We start from the raw sequence: 17026 nt of genomic DNA, 5'->3' as shown, positions 1-17026 counted from the left end.
GAACATTAAAACATTACTAAAAGTTACTTTAACAGAGGCTTTTGACAGCTTGCAAAAAAAAAAGTTTGTTGCGTGAGATGAATCTCGCTGTGGGCGCGAGCTCGGTTCGTGAACAGAGTCAGTCGAGCTAGTGCTGGTTCGGATTAGTATCAGAGAACTAAGTTCGATCCGCCTGGCTCTGGGACCTGCTGGAACCACACCCTGCCCAAATCGGGCATGCGCATCTGGGCTAGCCCCAGCTGGCACAGGCGGGGCGGGCACCGTCCGGGCACCTGCTGCCTACATTTCCCTCCCCTATTTTTTTTTTTTTTTTTTTTTTTTTAAGTTTTTATGGGGGAAAAGATGACAAATATGCAAAGATCTTAGTTGCGAGGTGCCTCGTTGTTCAGAGCCGGTGGTGCTGGTCTGGTCGGGGCAGGGCGTGTCCATTTGCTGGGCACCCAGAGAGGCCCAGAGTCTGTGGATACACAGCTGTATCCTCTCCCGGTGAACAGCAATGGTCTTGGCCCCATCCATTGACCTGTTGTTGGTTCTTTGTAATAAATTTGGACTTCAGGCATGCTGATGACTTTCTGCGACGAGTAATGTAGAAGGACGGGTGGCTCTTGGGAGTCGCGGCTTAGGCTCAGAAAATTTAGAGTGAAGAGCGCTTTACTAAGCCGCGTCTGTGGGTCCATATTTTCGCTGTCTTTTTGTTTCTGTAGGTATGTCTTCAGGGTGCGATTGGCTCTTTCTACAATCGCTTGCCCTGTAGACGAATGGGGGATTCCTGTAATATGTTTCACTCCCCAGGTAGCGAAAAATTGCTTAAGCTTTGCGCCTGTGTAGGCCGGCGCATTGTCTGTTTTTATTACCTGAGGGATCCCCATGACAGCGAAACAGTTGGTCAGATGACGGACCACGTGTAGCGCCTTCTCCCCCGTCTGAGCTGTTGCCCAGAGCATGTCTGAGAAGGTGTCAATTGTAACATGGACATATTTCAGTCTTCCGAATTCCGGGACGTGTGTTACGTCCATCTGCCAGATTTCTCTGGCTTGAAGCCCGGGTGGATTCACACCCATTCCCAGGGTAGGGCCAAACTGGGCACACTGGGGGCAAGCTTTGACGATGCCTTTTGCCTCCTCCCAAGTGATGTCGAACGTGCGCTTCAAGGCCCTAGCGCTCTGATGAAATAGAGAATGGCTGTTCTGGGCTTTGGAGAATTCGGTAAATGGGTTTTGTAAACCTAAGCTGACTAGAGAGTCAGCTTTGGCATTCCCTTCCCCCAGGCCTAGCGCTGTCTTGTGGCTACAGATATGAATAATGCAGCATGGCTGTGTTCGAATTCTCAGCACACACTGCAATGATAGGAAGAGTTCCTGTAGCCTTTTTTTAGGCACTGGCTTAATGAGGGCATCCTCGATACGGTTCGCGACTCCGACTGCGTATTGGGAGTCGGAGATGATGTTAACGGGAACTTGCTGCCACTGCGTCAGGGCCCAGATGATCGCGAGCAGTTCCAAGGTTTGTAGATTGTCCTCGGAGGTGCCTGGAATCAGATGCTGTTTCCACTGGCCTTTGTCCTTCCATACACAGGCAGCCATTCTGGATCTTTGTCCAGTGTCTGTGAATACTGTTATACCGGGCACTGGGCGCTCCGAGATGATCGGTTGCTCGAGCCACTGGAACTGGCTGATAGCTTGTAAATGCTGATGTTTTGGGCCATCATGACGCACCTCGCCGGGATAACCAAGTAGGGCAAGCTGTAGAGGCTCGGAGTGTTGTAGCATCCAGTCAAAATCGGTGGTTTTGATTGGGATGTTGATCCACTCTGGTTCTTGGCCGTCTACTTCCAGGCAGTGCTGGCATCCCTTCCATATGAGGAATGCTATTACCTTGGTCTTTTGCCATATGCCCTTCTGAGGCATATGGGGGGGGGAATAGCCATTCTAAAATAGCTATAGACTCTGATCTTGTAGAGTCTCGGTTATAAGTCAGATTGAGTTTGCGTTCCCCAGGTATTCTTTTGTTCGTGAAGTCCTGCATGAGTAAAGCGAAGGGGAATGAGGGGTGGTTACATACCCACACTCCGATGGGGTGGGTGGCGTCTCGCCGATCCGCATAGCCGGTTGTTAGCTTGTGGACGACCTGCTTCAAGGCGTTGGAGTGGTCCTCGGTCCAGTCCACAAGTGCCCCTGGATGTGTACCCCGTAATAAGGACAAAAAGGGGTGGATGTCTGCATTGGTGAGACCTACAATGGGTCTAACCCATTGTAGTTCGCCCACTAGTTTTTGGGCGTCATTCAGTGTTTTAACTGAATGGACTACTTCTAATTTTTGAGGTCTCACCATAGCATCAGTTACCTTCCACCCTAGGTAGCTCCAGGGTGACTTCATTTGAATTTTTTCCGGAGCTACGATTAGTCCCTCAGTCTCGAGGTGGTCGGTCAAGACCTGGCCGATGTTTTCGGGGAACGGGGCTTGCTGGCAAAATAAGATATCGTCCATATAATGATAAATTATCGTATCCGGCATTGCTTTTCTAATTGGCGCAAGCGCCCGTGCCACATACGATTGGCATATGGTTGGGGAATTTCTCATTTCCTGTGGCAGTACCACCCACTCATATCGCTTTGCTGGTTCACTTTTGTTAACTGATGGGACCGTGAACGCGAAGCGAGCAGTATCTTCACGATTTAAGGGGATATTGAAAAAACAGTCCTTTAAATCCATGACCAGAAGATGCCAGTCTCTAGGTAGCATGGTAAGCAGGGGCAGCCCAGGTTGGAGGGCGCCCATTGGCCACATCTGGTCATTAATTTTTCTCAGATCTTGTATCAATCTCCACTTGCCCGACTTTTTTGGAACCACGAAGATGGGTGTGTTCCACGGGCTCACGGATGGCTGGACGTGTCCAGTGTCTAGCTGTTCTTTTATCAGGTGATTTGCTATGTCTAGCCGCTCCTTGGAAAGGGGCCACTGCTCTACCCAGACAGGGGTGTCCAACTTCCAGTGGAGTCTGGGGGTCGGCGGCATGTCAGCAGTGGCCCTTATTGAAAATTTTGGAAGGGTTGGGTGGGTTCAGGGATAGTGAGGATGGCTCCTATCTGGCTCATCACGTCCTGACCGACCAACCCCCCGAGCTGACCGGGCAAGGGTAACACATATGGTCTCACAGTTACCACTTGCCCTTCTGGAAATTTAATTTGTACTGGTTGGTGCGCTTGCAGGGGGGTAGAACCGCCACCTATCCCCTGAACGGCGTCAGAAACTGCAATAAGCTTCCATTTTCGAGGCCAGATATTCTTACTGATGATTGTGACGTCGGCCCCTGTATCTAGCATTACAGGGAGGGTTTTTACCTCTTTGCCGATCGCCATCTGTATGTTTATAATCGGCCTTGTTCTCATCTGTTGCGCCAGGGTTACCAAGGTGTCTCCAGATGAGCCAAAGGCCCAATCACCTCTCTCTGTTTTAACGTTCTTTCCTAGGTCTAATTTTGGGAGTGGGACTAGCTGTGCTAATCGGGTTCCTGCCTTAATTACTAGGGGGGGGTTTACTGTAAAACACATTATCTTTATTTCCCCCGTGGAGTCGGCGTCTATAACCCCTGGGAGCACTACTAGTCCTGCCAGTCCTGAGGAAGAGCATCCTACTAAAAGTGCACCAACATTAGAATTTTCATGGATTACCGGTCCGTACGTGTTTGTTGGTATTGTGTGGACAGCCGTGGTCAGCAGCGTGGTGTCTATTGCAGATTGTGAATCGATGCCAAGGCTTCCCCGGGTTGCTGGGGCGGGGAGCCGGCATACAGCGTTGGCCCGGCTACTTGTATCCCGGCGCGGGGGCCCCTCGCGCTGTCCCTGCCGTTTTTTTGATACCAGCAGGCTGCGTCGTTGTGTGTCGCTCGCTGACAGCGATTACACCAGATGACTGCAGAGCAGTTTCGCCCAGTGTGTCCCCTTGCGTGGCATCGCGAACAGACCGGGCTGGACTGCCTCTGTCTGTTCGGGCGATTTCGCCGGTTTTGATGGCCACGTCCTCCGTTATTGCCCAGTTTTTGTACTACCGCCGCGAGGAGCTGATGGGTTGGCTCCAATGCGGCGGCGAAGGCACCAGCCATTCCCTGGTGCTGCTGGTGGTGAGGCACCCTGGCGGCAACGTCCCGCATTTCTGATACTGGCACCGTTTTCGGCAGTGTCGAGAAGAGGGCTTTTGATCTGGGATTTGCATTCTCGAATGCCAGTAGTTTAAACATAGATTTGCGCTGCTCTATCATCAGGTCTGATTGAGCCGTGACAGATTGCCACAGTCGATCGACAAAATTTTGGTAGGGTTCGTTCAACCCTTGCTTTACATTGGTAAATGATGGTACTGGGTGCGGTTCTGGTACTGCGTAGAATGCCTGACGTGCCAGTCTTGCTGCGGCGTGGTGGAGCTTGCGCGGGCATTGCAGCTGAAGATCGATCTCTGCAAAGCGCCCGGAGCTGGTGAGCATGTCCGCTGTGACGCCTGCTAGCGGATCTCCGGGTGCCCTAGCGTAGTTAACTTCCACCGCGGCGAGGCGTTCCCACTCCTTTAACCAGATGATTTGTTGGGAGGGGGTTAGTAGGTACTGACTTAGACTGTGACAGTCATATGGGCTGTTTATATCGGAGGTGAACAGCCAGTCCAGAATGGCCCGGCCGCTCTCCGACCTCAGCCCCTGTTCTTTGATTATCTGCCTCGCCTGCTGCAGGGTTTTCCATGAGTGTTGTTCAAACACCGGCTGTCCATTAGCGCCCTGCAGCACGGGGCACGCCACAGTGGTGGGCTGCCACTCGCCCTGCAGAATGGCATCCCGGATGATGCCAGACCAGCACCCTGGGCGACTGGTAGTAGCGCCCCGCGGCGTTTTGAAGTTGCCGCGGCAGGGTCGGGACATCATCCTCGTTGTCTGTCAGGGTGGGTGGGTTCCTGTACTGCTGAAAAGCTGGGCGATGTTCAACGTCCCGCTTCTCTATTAGTTGCATGGCCTGAGTGACCTGGTCTTGCAGGGCCGATATCTTGTTTTCCAGCGCAGATGCTGCTGCTGGTTGAGGGGCTGCTTTTATCTCTGCAGCCTTTCGTGGGGCCGGGGGCGGCAGCGGGGGTAGCTCTCCGCGGCAGCCGGAGGTGCTGCAAGCCACGGTTTCCGCCCCATCATTTTCTGGTGTTTTGACTTCCGGGCCGATATCCGATAGGAGTTCGGTCACGGTTTGGTGGGGCTTCCCGGACATGCCCTTTATGGCAGGCTTGCCCCTGGTCAGCCCCAGATATACTTGTTCGTTTTTCCCTTCCTCCGGGGGTGGCGCCGATGGGGTCACAGTCGGCGTTCTCTTGGGCTCCCCCCCTCGGAGGGTGGTGCCAAGGGGGTCACGGTTGGCACTCTCTCGGGCTCCTCTCCCTCGAAGGGTGGTGCCGAGGGGGCCGCAGCAGGCATTTCCTTCGGGGGAAATACCTCGGTCTTTCGTAATGGGGCCGCGGCGGTGACAATTGCCACTTCTATTTCGGCTTTCATAAAAGCTAATAGATTGCAAACGACTCGCCAGGTGTTGTCCGCACCAATAATGTCGCCGTTGGTCTCCTTATAGTGGAGACTTGCCAGCAGATTGTACACCTCCCCCCAGAGGTCCCAGGCGGTCTCAGGACTCGGGTAGCGGAGGGGTTCCTGCCTTTCCGCCTGGGCTATAATCTGATCGGCAATGACGGTGCCGGTAGGTTTGCTTGTATAGGATCCCATCATCGGATTTACTGATGATGATGTCGAAGAGAAGAAAAGGGTTTCTCTTACCCGAATCTTTCGGGGTATTGAACGGTCTGTGGAGAAGGATCACTTTCGGACGAAACGCTCGGGGAGACGGTTTAGACCGAAATTGTTGCCCGCATTCTCCACCAGATGTTGCGTGAGATGAATCTCGCTGTGGGAGCGAGCTCGGTTCGTGAACAGAGTCAGTCGAGCTAGTGCTGGTTCGGATTAGTATCAGAGAACTAAGTTCGATCCGCCTGGCTCTGGGACCTGCTGGAACCACACCCTGCCCAAATCGGGCATGCGCATCTGGGCTAGCCCCAGCTGGCACAGGCAGGGCGGGCACCGTCCAGGCACCTGCTGCCTACAAAAGTTTGTATGGCTATATAAAGAAAATAAAAGAATACGGGTTTCCTATAGAAAAGAAATATAATAAAGCAAAGCACTCAAGAGTATCTTCTATCCATAATAACACTAAGAATCAAATTTTACTTTCTGTAGGCTCTCTATCATTTCACCTCCACTCCAATAACTGCCACTTGGTCACCAAAAGCACTGACTCAACCCATTAACAGATGCATTGTCTTAAAAGGGCTCCATGCCTTCTACGAGACAACCCTGGTGAGATACAGTCCCAGTCCTCTTGTTGCAGCTCTTGGCCTCAGAATATTACCTGCAATGTCTCTCAGACAGTCTAATAAAGCCCTTTTCATGTGTTTGCAATTCAGATTTAGCTCTACTGACATAGCATTAAAAAGAAAAGATTTTGAGAATAAGACATGCAGTAATCCAAGGGAAGCTGTCTTGGATTTCATCTGCACCTTAAAGTCTAAGTCTCCCATATGTAACTTTCTTTGTCTTTTTCATGACGAGAAGTTGTGGATTTTATCTAATGGGGAAACTAGATGTCGAAATTGAGCAAGTGTTGAAACACTAAAAAGCTAAATGAAGGTAATGTAATTTGGTCAAGAAAAACTTCTCTGCCTTCTCTTCTCACTGAATCAAATAAAGGAAATCTGAAAACACACCTGCAGGCAAAAGTCAGGTTTTTGGTCTTCAAGACAATGTCATAATTCAGAAGTAATAGTACATCTTCAAGATTTCATACTACTCAGCAAAACAATGAAGATTTAATGGTAGCTTATGATAAAGAAGAATCATGGTCCATCCCCTTCACTACTGGAGAGCAATCCTGGAGTTTATAAGTTTTCATTTAAAGGAGTATTGAAAAGCACTCAAACACTTGGAGACAATGATAGCAGTGGTATTCAGTTGTGTGTCTTAACAACATGGCTCTGAAGAAAATAAATTTGATACATTGGATTCTGATTAGGCTTCCTTATGGTTCAGAATTAACTGCAATATGTAATTTCAGAAATAACAGAAATTATAGATTTGTTTGGTGGTTTTTTAATCTCATACCCAGGTTCTTCCTACCTCAGCAATATGAAAGCAGTACATATCTAAACATGTTTGATAGACAGATAGACAGTCTGGCCAAGCCCCTGTTGAGACACTGCACAGCTCTACTGTAGACACAGGATAATTTACTTGGTCATGAAGCCAAGCCAGATAAACTTCCACGAGTTCTGAAAGAAGAGTAAGCCACTGTATTCATCACGAAAGCAGGTGACACCATCAGGACTGAATTTAATTCTAAGCCTGGTCTTCAGATTATTTTACAATTATTATTTTACAATCTGCATAATCTAAAGTATCCATAATACTGCATTATTTGTAAAGAGACAAAAAACTCCAAAACACTCAAAACCAATTATTGAACTGAGAATCCGTCCTGTTCCTTACTGCCTATAGCAGAAAATTCAAAGAAAGCAAAAATGCAATGAGTATACAACACTTGGAAGTGTTAAGAAGGTTGGTACCAAAGGTGAGGACAACTCAGCTGTTAGCAAGGCTTGGTACTTGACGACAACTCAGCTGTTAGCAAGGCTTGGTACTTGACAACATTTTACATGATAAGTTGTATAAATATTCAGACCTTTTCCTTCATCTTCCAGAGACATAAACCTCACTGTCACAATTCATTGGTACCTTGGCCTCTGAGAATTGTTTGCTGCACACCAATTCTCTTTTCAGTTGAAGATACTAAAAAAAAAAACCAAAAAAAAAAAAAAACGGTGTTCAGATCATGTAGTCAAATATGACAGCCTATAGTATTCCCAAGATTATAAAGACACTGGTAAAACAGAAAGCTCCTCAATTTTCAACGGTGCAAAATTGTATGGAGAACCCACACAAGTCAAATCCACACAAGTCCTGCTGAGTAAAGGCTCAAATAAAGCAGAAATGTTGGCTGGTAAGAAAGAACTCCACGCTGTGTGGAGTGAGCTGCATGGCAGAAAATACACCACTCATTTTATAAAAGCCAATCCGAGAACAGCAAAAACTGTCCTTGTACCTATTTGAAACACAACTCAACTCTCATGGTCACCTAGGTAATCCACTGAGTGTAAACAGCCCACAATCCTAGAAGGGCAATCTATCAAGGCTTAATGTTCACTGTATAGATGACACACTTTCAGCCACGGCAACATTCGGCCCCTCATCTGACACATCATTTTCTTGCACCAGCAGCTGTGAACAGTGCTATTCCTCAACAGATTTTTCAGTAACACAACAGACTTCCTGGGCTTGATTGCTCACCACCACAACACAATGAAGTTTCAAGCCAGGTATTTAAGATCTCTGAACTATCCCAACACAGTTGAACTCCACAAGCAGACATAATAAATGAGGCAGAATCAACTTTCAAAAAACTAATTTTAATCAAAACAAAAAAATTGTTGATCATTAACAAGTTTATAAAACAGTGATTTAGTTACATAAATAAATTGATATCAGTGTATCAAATATTAATTACTTTCAACTTCATGAGCATGTTTACATGGGTGATGAAGTACAACCTTTTTACCTATTATAATAAATAAAATGGAGAGCATGAAATACTTTTTCTAAAGAAAAATACCTACAAACATACCTCTAGCATGTTCTCTAATGAAGGGAACAAGAGACACTGGACAACTTTTGCACCAAAACATAAAAACTGTTTTAAAAAGCACAAGGATACAGAACCATCAGCTAAAGTAAAGACACTGTACTGTAACCAAAGTTGGTATTTAATAATATAATGAACAGTTTGGTAGTTAGATCTCCAGTTTGGTTATTTTAAAGCATTAAGACAAGGCAAGATAGAAGGCTGCTTTTGTTTGAGTAATTCTAGAGAAAATAAAATATATTAAAAAACCCAACTGAAAAGTAGAACAGTCATACCTACACAACTTTCTGTCCTGCACAAAGTCAAAATACCTATGCAGAATATATATATATAATATATATATGTTATTTGTGCACAAAGGTTAGCTTATTATTAGTTCACTGCAAAGGCATAATGTATCATGTCAATCACTTAGGAAAACATTTTGCGCTTTGTGTCAAAAAGGGTATTTCTTTAAGTTTTCTAGGCTAGGAGGCACAAACCCCAATTCTGGCATACTGTATTCTTAATGCTAAGGCTTGCTGCTCTGGCTGTGTATTTTTGTTGTCCCTCTTTACTATAGTGCCTGTTACAAGCACGTGTGTATGTGTGTATACATATACATGTATACACGAGTTGTATAAATATATATATATAAAATTTCCCCATTAGGTATCAGTCCAACCATGCAATCCAAAGGTGGCTCTGCATAGATGCCCAGCATATAGTTCACCACCTGAGCCAACCCTGAAGCAAGGCGCACTTTAGTCCTTCTGATAGGTTTTTTGTTTAAAACCAAGCTACTGCAGCTTCAAGTATTTTGCATTACATAGATTTTTTTTATAAATTAGTTAATGTTATATTTCTCAATATTCAGACATATACTATAATATATATACAGTACAATAAATGCTCTCATTCTTTTTTTAATTTTTTTGATAAATCCCTGAGAATGTATGTTGACAGTCGCTAAGTTTCCACATGCACAAGCATTGTGTGCCATGCTTCTGGATGAACAGCACTGCAAAGCCACGTGGTCAGCCTTTTAACTATTAGTATTTCATTTGTTGGTTTGTTTAAATGTGCTGAAATGTAAGGATGAGTTACAGAAGAGTAAAGCTGAATCCATTCGAGGTACTTATCACAGGATGGAGGTTTTTTGTTTGGTTTTTAAAGCCATTGCAATATATGTTTGTTTTTGAGGCTGTGAACATATACAGAAAGGACAGGAGAGCAATGTGGGCTTTTGCCACTTGACAACATATACTCAGTGTAAACCAAACATTTTTTAACCTCTCTCATACAAAACAGAAAAAAGGAAAAAAAAACCAAACCATACAAACTCTCACAACATGACAGTTTAGTTTGCAAACTCAATATAACTATACACATATAATACCGGTGTGGCTCTGTTTCTTTAAGTTAAAAAGATAGAAAGGCAGGCTCAAGTAAAAACAAACCACCCCTCCCACCCCACAGCCCCCCCATTCACACATTTTTGTCAACCAAACCGCTCACGAACCAACATCATCAGTTTCTTTTTGCCTTTGTAGATTTGTTTTAAGTTGTCAATAAATTGTGTAAACTGGATGTGACCATCATGAGCCATTAAGAAGGTCTCTCGGGCCTTACTGAGGAACTCTATAAACTCACTATAGTGCCGTGGGCTGATGTGAGTGAGACGTGAGTGAGTTGTATTAATGTAGGCTCCAATCGTAGCATCCAAGAGTTGCCGTAAAGGGGCTTTGTCCAGTGACATAAGCTTACCAGAGTTCCTCCTTCCATGAAGTCCCACCATGCCAGGAGTGGTCAAAGTACACCTACGTAAAATGTCTGACAGTACTGTTGCACATTTGACACTTTTGACAACCAGAGGTATTATAGCTGCTAGCTCATTTTTCCCAAGGGAGTGGCTGAGTGCACATGCCCACAGAACGTCATTAATGGCAGGGTGTGTGTCCTGATTGTAACTCAGGTTGAGATGTGTCATGGCCAAAGTGGCCAGCTTGTAGGCCCGCATGGGGTAACCACGGTGCTCCATGTATCGTGCTATAGTAAAAAGCTGTGAGTAGCTCATGCTGGTTGTAGCAGCATCTAGAACAATTTGGTAAGCGGTCTCAAAAGCTATGTGATCCTTTTCACATAAGGTCAGTGCAGAGAGGGCACAGTTTTGAGGATCCTTCATGGCACACTGCAGAGCAAGTGTCCTAGCACTGCTGGCCAATTTCTCCTGCTGATGGCAGTCGAGGTGCAGACGGACAATAGTGCTGTTGGACATCACTGTTGTAGCAACAATACTAGTGGCTTCTGTTGGAGTAAAAAGTGTAAACCAGTTTTGCATGATACTATCCAGTGCATAAACACCTGAGGAGAGAAGAAAGGGATCAGCCAAAACAGGTAAAACCTAGCAAATACAGATAATCATCAAGAGATTACATTTGCAGCCAAGCCAAAGAGGTTGCCAGTGCACAAGGGATGTGCTTCAGCAAGAAGGGTTAGCACGCCTGAAAAAGTTAAGACAAAGGCTAATGTGCAAATTCTGTAGAAATCACTGAAATGCAGAGAATAATTAAAGCTTATCTTGCAGGCTCTTATCTCCTGGTGTGACAACTGAGATATTTTACTTGTTATTTAAGACAATTTGGATAACAAGATTCGGCTCATTTGGTCTCAACACATCACTCAAAAGCAGCCCTCACACTGAACACTTAAAATGCAATTCTAACTTCTTTTCTCACTGTGCATTTCAAGGCACAAAAGAATACACAAAAGAACATGAAAGTATGCTAAATGAGGTTCTTAAAAGAACACCATGGCACACTGCACCAAAAAAAAAAAAAAAAAAAAAAAGAAAAAAAAAGAAAAGAAAAAAGAAAGACAAAATCACCTCATCTCCTCCCAACACCCTTTCCAAATACATCTTGTATCAAATTCTTATACACCTGAATATCAAGATCCTTATTAAGGAAATACTCCGAGCAATATGAACTACTGGATATAATCCAAAAGAGGTACCTTCCTTAGTATCACTTTATCCCTGGAGTGTACGTGTGTGGCAAGGGGAGGAAGGGAGAAACAGATTCATAGCCAACATGAGTACCTTGTTACTGCTGTAGGCAGTTTACATACATCTGTTTACATACATGATCCCACCTAAACCACACCCAGAGGTCCTAATTTTCAGTGTAGGACTTATTCTTTCAGTGTACCCCTTCAGTCATGTGCAACAATTCAGCATAGACAGGGAATAACAGATCTTCATTTAAAGAAAGGAAGATTCCTTGCTTTACCAACTTGATTAAGACTCAGGAGTACTTTGTGTGACATTATAGTTTCTCTAAGGGTTATTTTTATTATAATACGTAAACTAATTTAAAGCAGTATTAAAACCTGTATTTTATTTGACAATACACAACTGCACAAATTAATACCCAGGCACTAATATATGTAAGATAGCCTCAGCAATAGTTATCTTAGCAAAGATATAAAAGCAATAAAGCAAGAGTATTGCTTGAAAATTTGCAGACACAAACCACTTTCTGGATGAGGGCATACCAAGGAAAGCTGTGTTTTCCCATGCTGCTGAAAACATTAATTTCCCAGTTAAACATGAAGCAAAGAATAAGCCAATCCCGAGAATAAGCAGCAAAAATATCCTGAAGTTCTAAAATTCAAGAAGTGCCTAAGCAACACAATGCAACTTCGATGTATGAAAATAGAATACAGTAGGGAAACATGCTTTCCAGAAATATAAATATATTTTACAATATACACAGTAAACTGGAATACAGAAGCTAAGGGATGCCTCACCAAGACACACAGAAAGTCTATGGCAAAGTTCATAAATGAGTAACATCCTCTGAGACCACTGTTCTCCCACTGCTGTCCCCTCTAAGGCTGATCCTGCTTCCATCTTATTTTCACCTTACATGGTTAACAGTGGGTGCATTGCTATTGGGTTTGCTTTACAGTATATACAAGAAACCTGCACATGGCAGTCACACACAAGTTACATTACACTCTAAGCTTGAATGTACTCAGGGGCTAAAAAAAAAAACCTCTAACAATGACAACCCTTTCATGAGATTCTGTCTGCCACACAGTGGGAGGTATCCTCAACGTTTCCTTCACCTTTTTTCTAGTTCTGCTTCCCAAAAATTGACCAGAAAGCTTTCTCACCTGCCTCTCAGAGCCTCACCTATCTTTCAGAGCAAACAAAGTCTGAGCAGAGTGCAAAAGCCTATAACCACAAACCTTTTCTCTGCTGCTGCCTCAAAACCAAACCCATCATTATAAGGAACATGGGGAAATATAGGGTATTTCCCATAGCTTATGCACACTCCACCTTGCACAGGGAAAAAAACAACTCTATTGTCTGTGCCTAAAAAAAGCATTCATCATTGCCATAATGATGAATACCAAAGGTATTTTATATATGAACATAAAGTAGGAGACATTTGTAGAATTTCACTGTTGCCAAGCAAGGTCAAGCCCTCTAAGATTAGCTAACAATTGAAGCATCTCAGAACATACCTACTTCTGTTGCACATGTTACTAACCACCTCACCATTTCCCGCCGTCGCCAATTAAGTGTTGACAGTGTCATCCGCATCACCTATTAAAACAACACAAACAAAATACAAATCAATCCTTTTGCAAACCAAGACAATATACCAACAATTAGTCATTCTCAAATACATGAGAGTTCAAATTGGCTGCCTCTCTCTCACTCTCTCCACTATGTTACCTCTTTTTTAGCTGATATGTCAAAAGATTTGAAAAATATTGCTGATGTAAACACTTTAAAAATACAAAATATGTCTCTTGAATCAATTTTTTTTCTTTCTTTCTCTTCCTGCTTTGTTGCAACATGCTGTCAATTAACATATGTTTACCTCACATATGCCTGACAGACATCTAAAAGATAAGAATGCTTATCAGGTCGCCTCCTGGTGCATGGTAAAGACAATAAAAGTAGCAGGACACCGAAAAGACTGAAAGATAAGGATGACTCATCTCTGAGAAGTCTGTGTGTACCTGGGACTTATGCAAAAAAGAGACCCCTCTTCTTTTCCTGTATAAAATAAACCCCAGAAGGAGAGGCGGCGGCTTTTCTCTAGACCCCCCCTCTCTCGGCACTTTGGTTTCAGCTACGGGACAGAGAAGCAGCAGAAGCGACGGATCCTAATGCACCCGACTGCAGCCAGAGGCCAGGGCCGTCGGACGGTGATAACATCTTAATTACTCTCTCCTTCTTTTCTCTTCCCTAAATAAATCCTTGTAACTTGTTTAAATCATAAAGCTTGTTATTTTTGTAAATTCATGCGTTGTCTATGAGTAGTGGATGAATTTTCCTCGCAATCAAAATATAAAATAATAACTCGGATTGTAACCATTGCTCAGCTATCTTAGACTAGTATGCAGATAGTCATTCCAACTGCAGATCCTTCACAGAAAAAAAAACCTCAGAAAAAAAAAACCCAATCCAAAGCCCAATCAAATACCTGTTACTCAAATTAAATTATATCATGTCTCCTCTCCTGTATGTGCAGCAGTCAAAGCACGTCAACTCTTGTAGGGCAAATGAACCTCTAATTTTTTCATCATCTGGATTTCTTGTCATTGACTTCAACAATACAGGAGTTCAAGTCAAAAAGACTTCAAGTAGAAGTTCAAGTACTGCGATTTGACTGGCTGCTTATTCTATGGAGATATATATATACAGTTCCAGATATTATTAAGTCCATAACAGTGATTTCTCTCTCTGAACAAGGAGTCCCTGCAAATAAGTTACATTATAAAACCATTAGAATCCTAGAAAAAGGACTTCATGCTTTGATTACAGTGCCCATATTCTAATCACTTGTAGTTACTGTCTATGTTTTTTCTCAAAACATGGGCAAGTATCATTATGAAGTAAAACAATCACTACAGAAATTGCACATAAAGCTTGCCTCAGCTACCTGTACATATCCTACAGATACCTAGGTGAAGGAAGCAAGCAGTTTTCCCCTTACAGGACCAGTGATCATACTATGGTATTACTACTTGTATCAACTAAAGAAAGAGCATAATTGGTCAGAGTCTTCAGAAATGGCCTTTTCATATTAAACTCAGCAAATGCTCTCACAAAACAAGAGTCAGCAGCATTTTTAAGAGTGTTCTCAACCCATATACCCTTCCCAATCCTAAAGTGACTTCAAAGCGGCATGTGGCTTTCTGTCTTACTTGTTACTCCTGCCACCTCTGTCAGTTTGAGAACTAGGAACTAAAGGAGGGCTTCCAGACTCTGAGATGGGTGGGACACAAAGGGGTCTGTTCCCTGCCATTTTGTGCCCATACAGGTCACACAGACTGGTAGCCCCTCCTCTGTTTTGCCCACTCCTTGTTCAATGCTGTTCCCCTGTGCTCCTGTACCCCCAGCTTGCCATTGCTCTTCAGAGTCCACATTCATTAGCTGCTGGCAAGAACTGTGGAACCCTCTCTTGAGTTGGCCCTGCCACAAGGGGCCCTCAGGCACCTATCACTGCCAGCACGGAGATCGGGTTATATATATGTGTGTATATATATATATATAAATATATATATATGTATATTTGCATTTTTGTTCATTATTCCTTAATGTTACTGCCTTTTCCCCATGCTAGTAAATCTGTTTCTTTTATTTATTTTTTTTTATATTTCCAGCCTCTAGTCTTTTCCCCTTTTACTTTCCCTTTGTCGGGGGGTAATAGAGGGTAATTCTGCCCTTTGGCTTTTGGTCCACCCAAACTGCTAAGCAGTGGCATCTCCTTTAGACTGATGCTGTAGATAGGATAATTAAGATGACTGAAAGATTACTGAGGAACACAAATGCAGAGATGATGATGATCTTTAATAAGTCCAGTGTTGGGGAATGTTAGAGAGGTTTGGAGAATGTTGGAGAATATTCCTGAATATTCTCGAAGAGATAGGAGGTACGACCCCTTTGCTATGCCCAACCCCATGTTTGGGAGGCCAATTAGATCGGCCCATACTCCGGTGCTACCTGCACCAGGGATTCGCTGTGCCACAGGTAAACACACCGGGTGTCCAATAAAAAGTTATGTTGGTGGCTGGGGTGTGGTCACGGAAGCACTATATAAGCAAAAGTTGCTGCGCAATAAACCAGAAGTTCGTTTATCAACCATATTGGTTGCACGCATTTTCTTTGCCGCTCCCGCAACTGGCGCCCGAACCGTGCTACAGGCCCTGAACAATCAGAAAGTCTGAAGAGCCTTGAAAAAGTCTGAAAAGTTTCGAAATCAACAGGCAAATCCTGCAGAAGACCGATCTTCACTAGGGACGCCTGGTGGAGGACCGAACCATCGATAGCACCAATCGCAGCTCGGCAGGTAAAACCGCTGAAACCAAAAAACTTGGCTGGGAACGGGGCTCCAAGAAAGCACCGAAAAAGCAATGTTTCGGATGGCAATAAATTCCTCTCGACGCAGGCGTAGAGAGGTGATTCGCAACTTAAAGAAAAATGAACGAGTTTGTTTGCTGCTGGGGAAGGGCTACCGGTTCTTAGTTATAAAAAGTTGTAAAAAGCCCATAAAAGGCTCGGATTAAGGCTGCACCAAAATAATAAAGGGATAGTTAAGCGCGCAGAAAATAGAGAACGAAGTAGCCCTAGACTTTTTATATTTCTATTTTATTCTAGACCTTTTTTATTAGTTTCTTATAGAAACGTGCCATAAGAGATGTGGATTTTACAAAAGATCCGGCGGCGCTTGTAGCATACGCCCGCACATATCAGTTTTTTACTGACCCTGCTAACTTATTTGATGAGAAAGAATAGAAAAGCTTAGGAGATATTTTGTGGTATAAGGTAATAGAAGAGGATATGACAGCTCGTAAGTTAATGAAACTGTAGCATACAATGGTTACTTGCTTGCACCGTTATCAGACAGAGAAGAAAATCGCCGCTGTAGCTTCGGCAACCTTAAAAAGGCAGCCAATACCAGATTTGCATCAATTAGGAGTTGATTACGATCCCTGTCCCCCAACGGGAGACGAAATAGTTGTACAGCTTGCTCAAAATTTCCAGTGAAGTTCCGACGCAATCCCCTGCCCCCCCCCTCCCTCTGATGTGGCCTGTGCCGGCCATCTTGAGCCATGTGGCTCGGGATGTGCGGACGGGACGGAAGTGACCACTTGCAGAGCCGGAAGCGGACTGAATCAGAGTCCGGAAACCCTATGTCCCGCGTCATCCGGCGAGGGTGGCTCCAGGGCTGGTCCCGACCTCCATTGGGCCCCGCCTTCGG

The 17026-nt window shown here is 44.3% G+C and overlaps 1 protein-coding gene across 2 annotated transcripts in view; it reads right to left on the bottom strand.

The window, feature by feature from the left end:
• Positions 1 to 8508: 8508 nt before the first annotated feature.
• The window catches only part of ZSWIM6 (zinc finger SWIM-type containing 6), a 124953-nt gene continuing 116435 nt past the window's right edge, over positions 8509 to 17026 (bottom strand). For both annotated transcript variants that reach the window (XM_071730619.1, XM_071730620.1), the window contains 2 exons: positions 13275 to 13356; positions 8509 to 11105 (listed from right to left, as the gene is read on the bottom strand). In XM_071730619.1, coding sequence (XP_071586720.1) covers positions 10243 to 11105; positions 13275 to 13356 — 945 coding nt within the window. In that variant the 3' untranslated portion in view covers positions 8509 to 10242. The remainder of the gene's footprint in view (positions 11106 to 13274; positions 13357 to 17026) is intronic.

The sequence above is a fragment of the Heliangelus exortis genome, chromosome Z (genome assembly GCF_036169615.1).
Source record: "Heliangelus exortis chromosome Z, bHelExo1.hap1, whole genome shotgun sequence".
Classification (NCBI taxonomy): Eukaryota; Metazoa; Chordata; class Aves; order Apodiformes; family Trochilidae; genus Heliangelus; species Heliangelus exortis.
The sequence above is the reverse complement of the archived record's forward strand: the minus strand, read 5'-3'. Positions and strand labels throughout refer to the sequence as shown.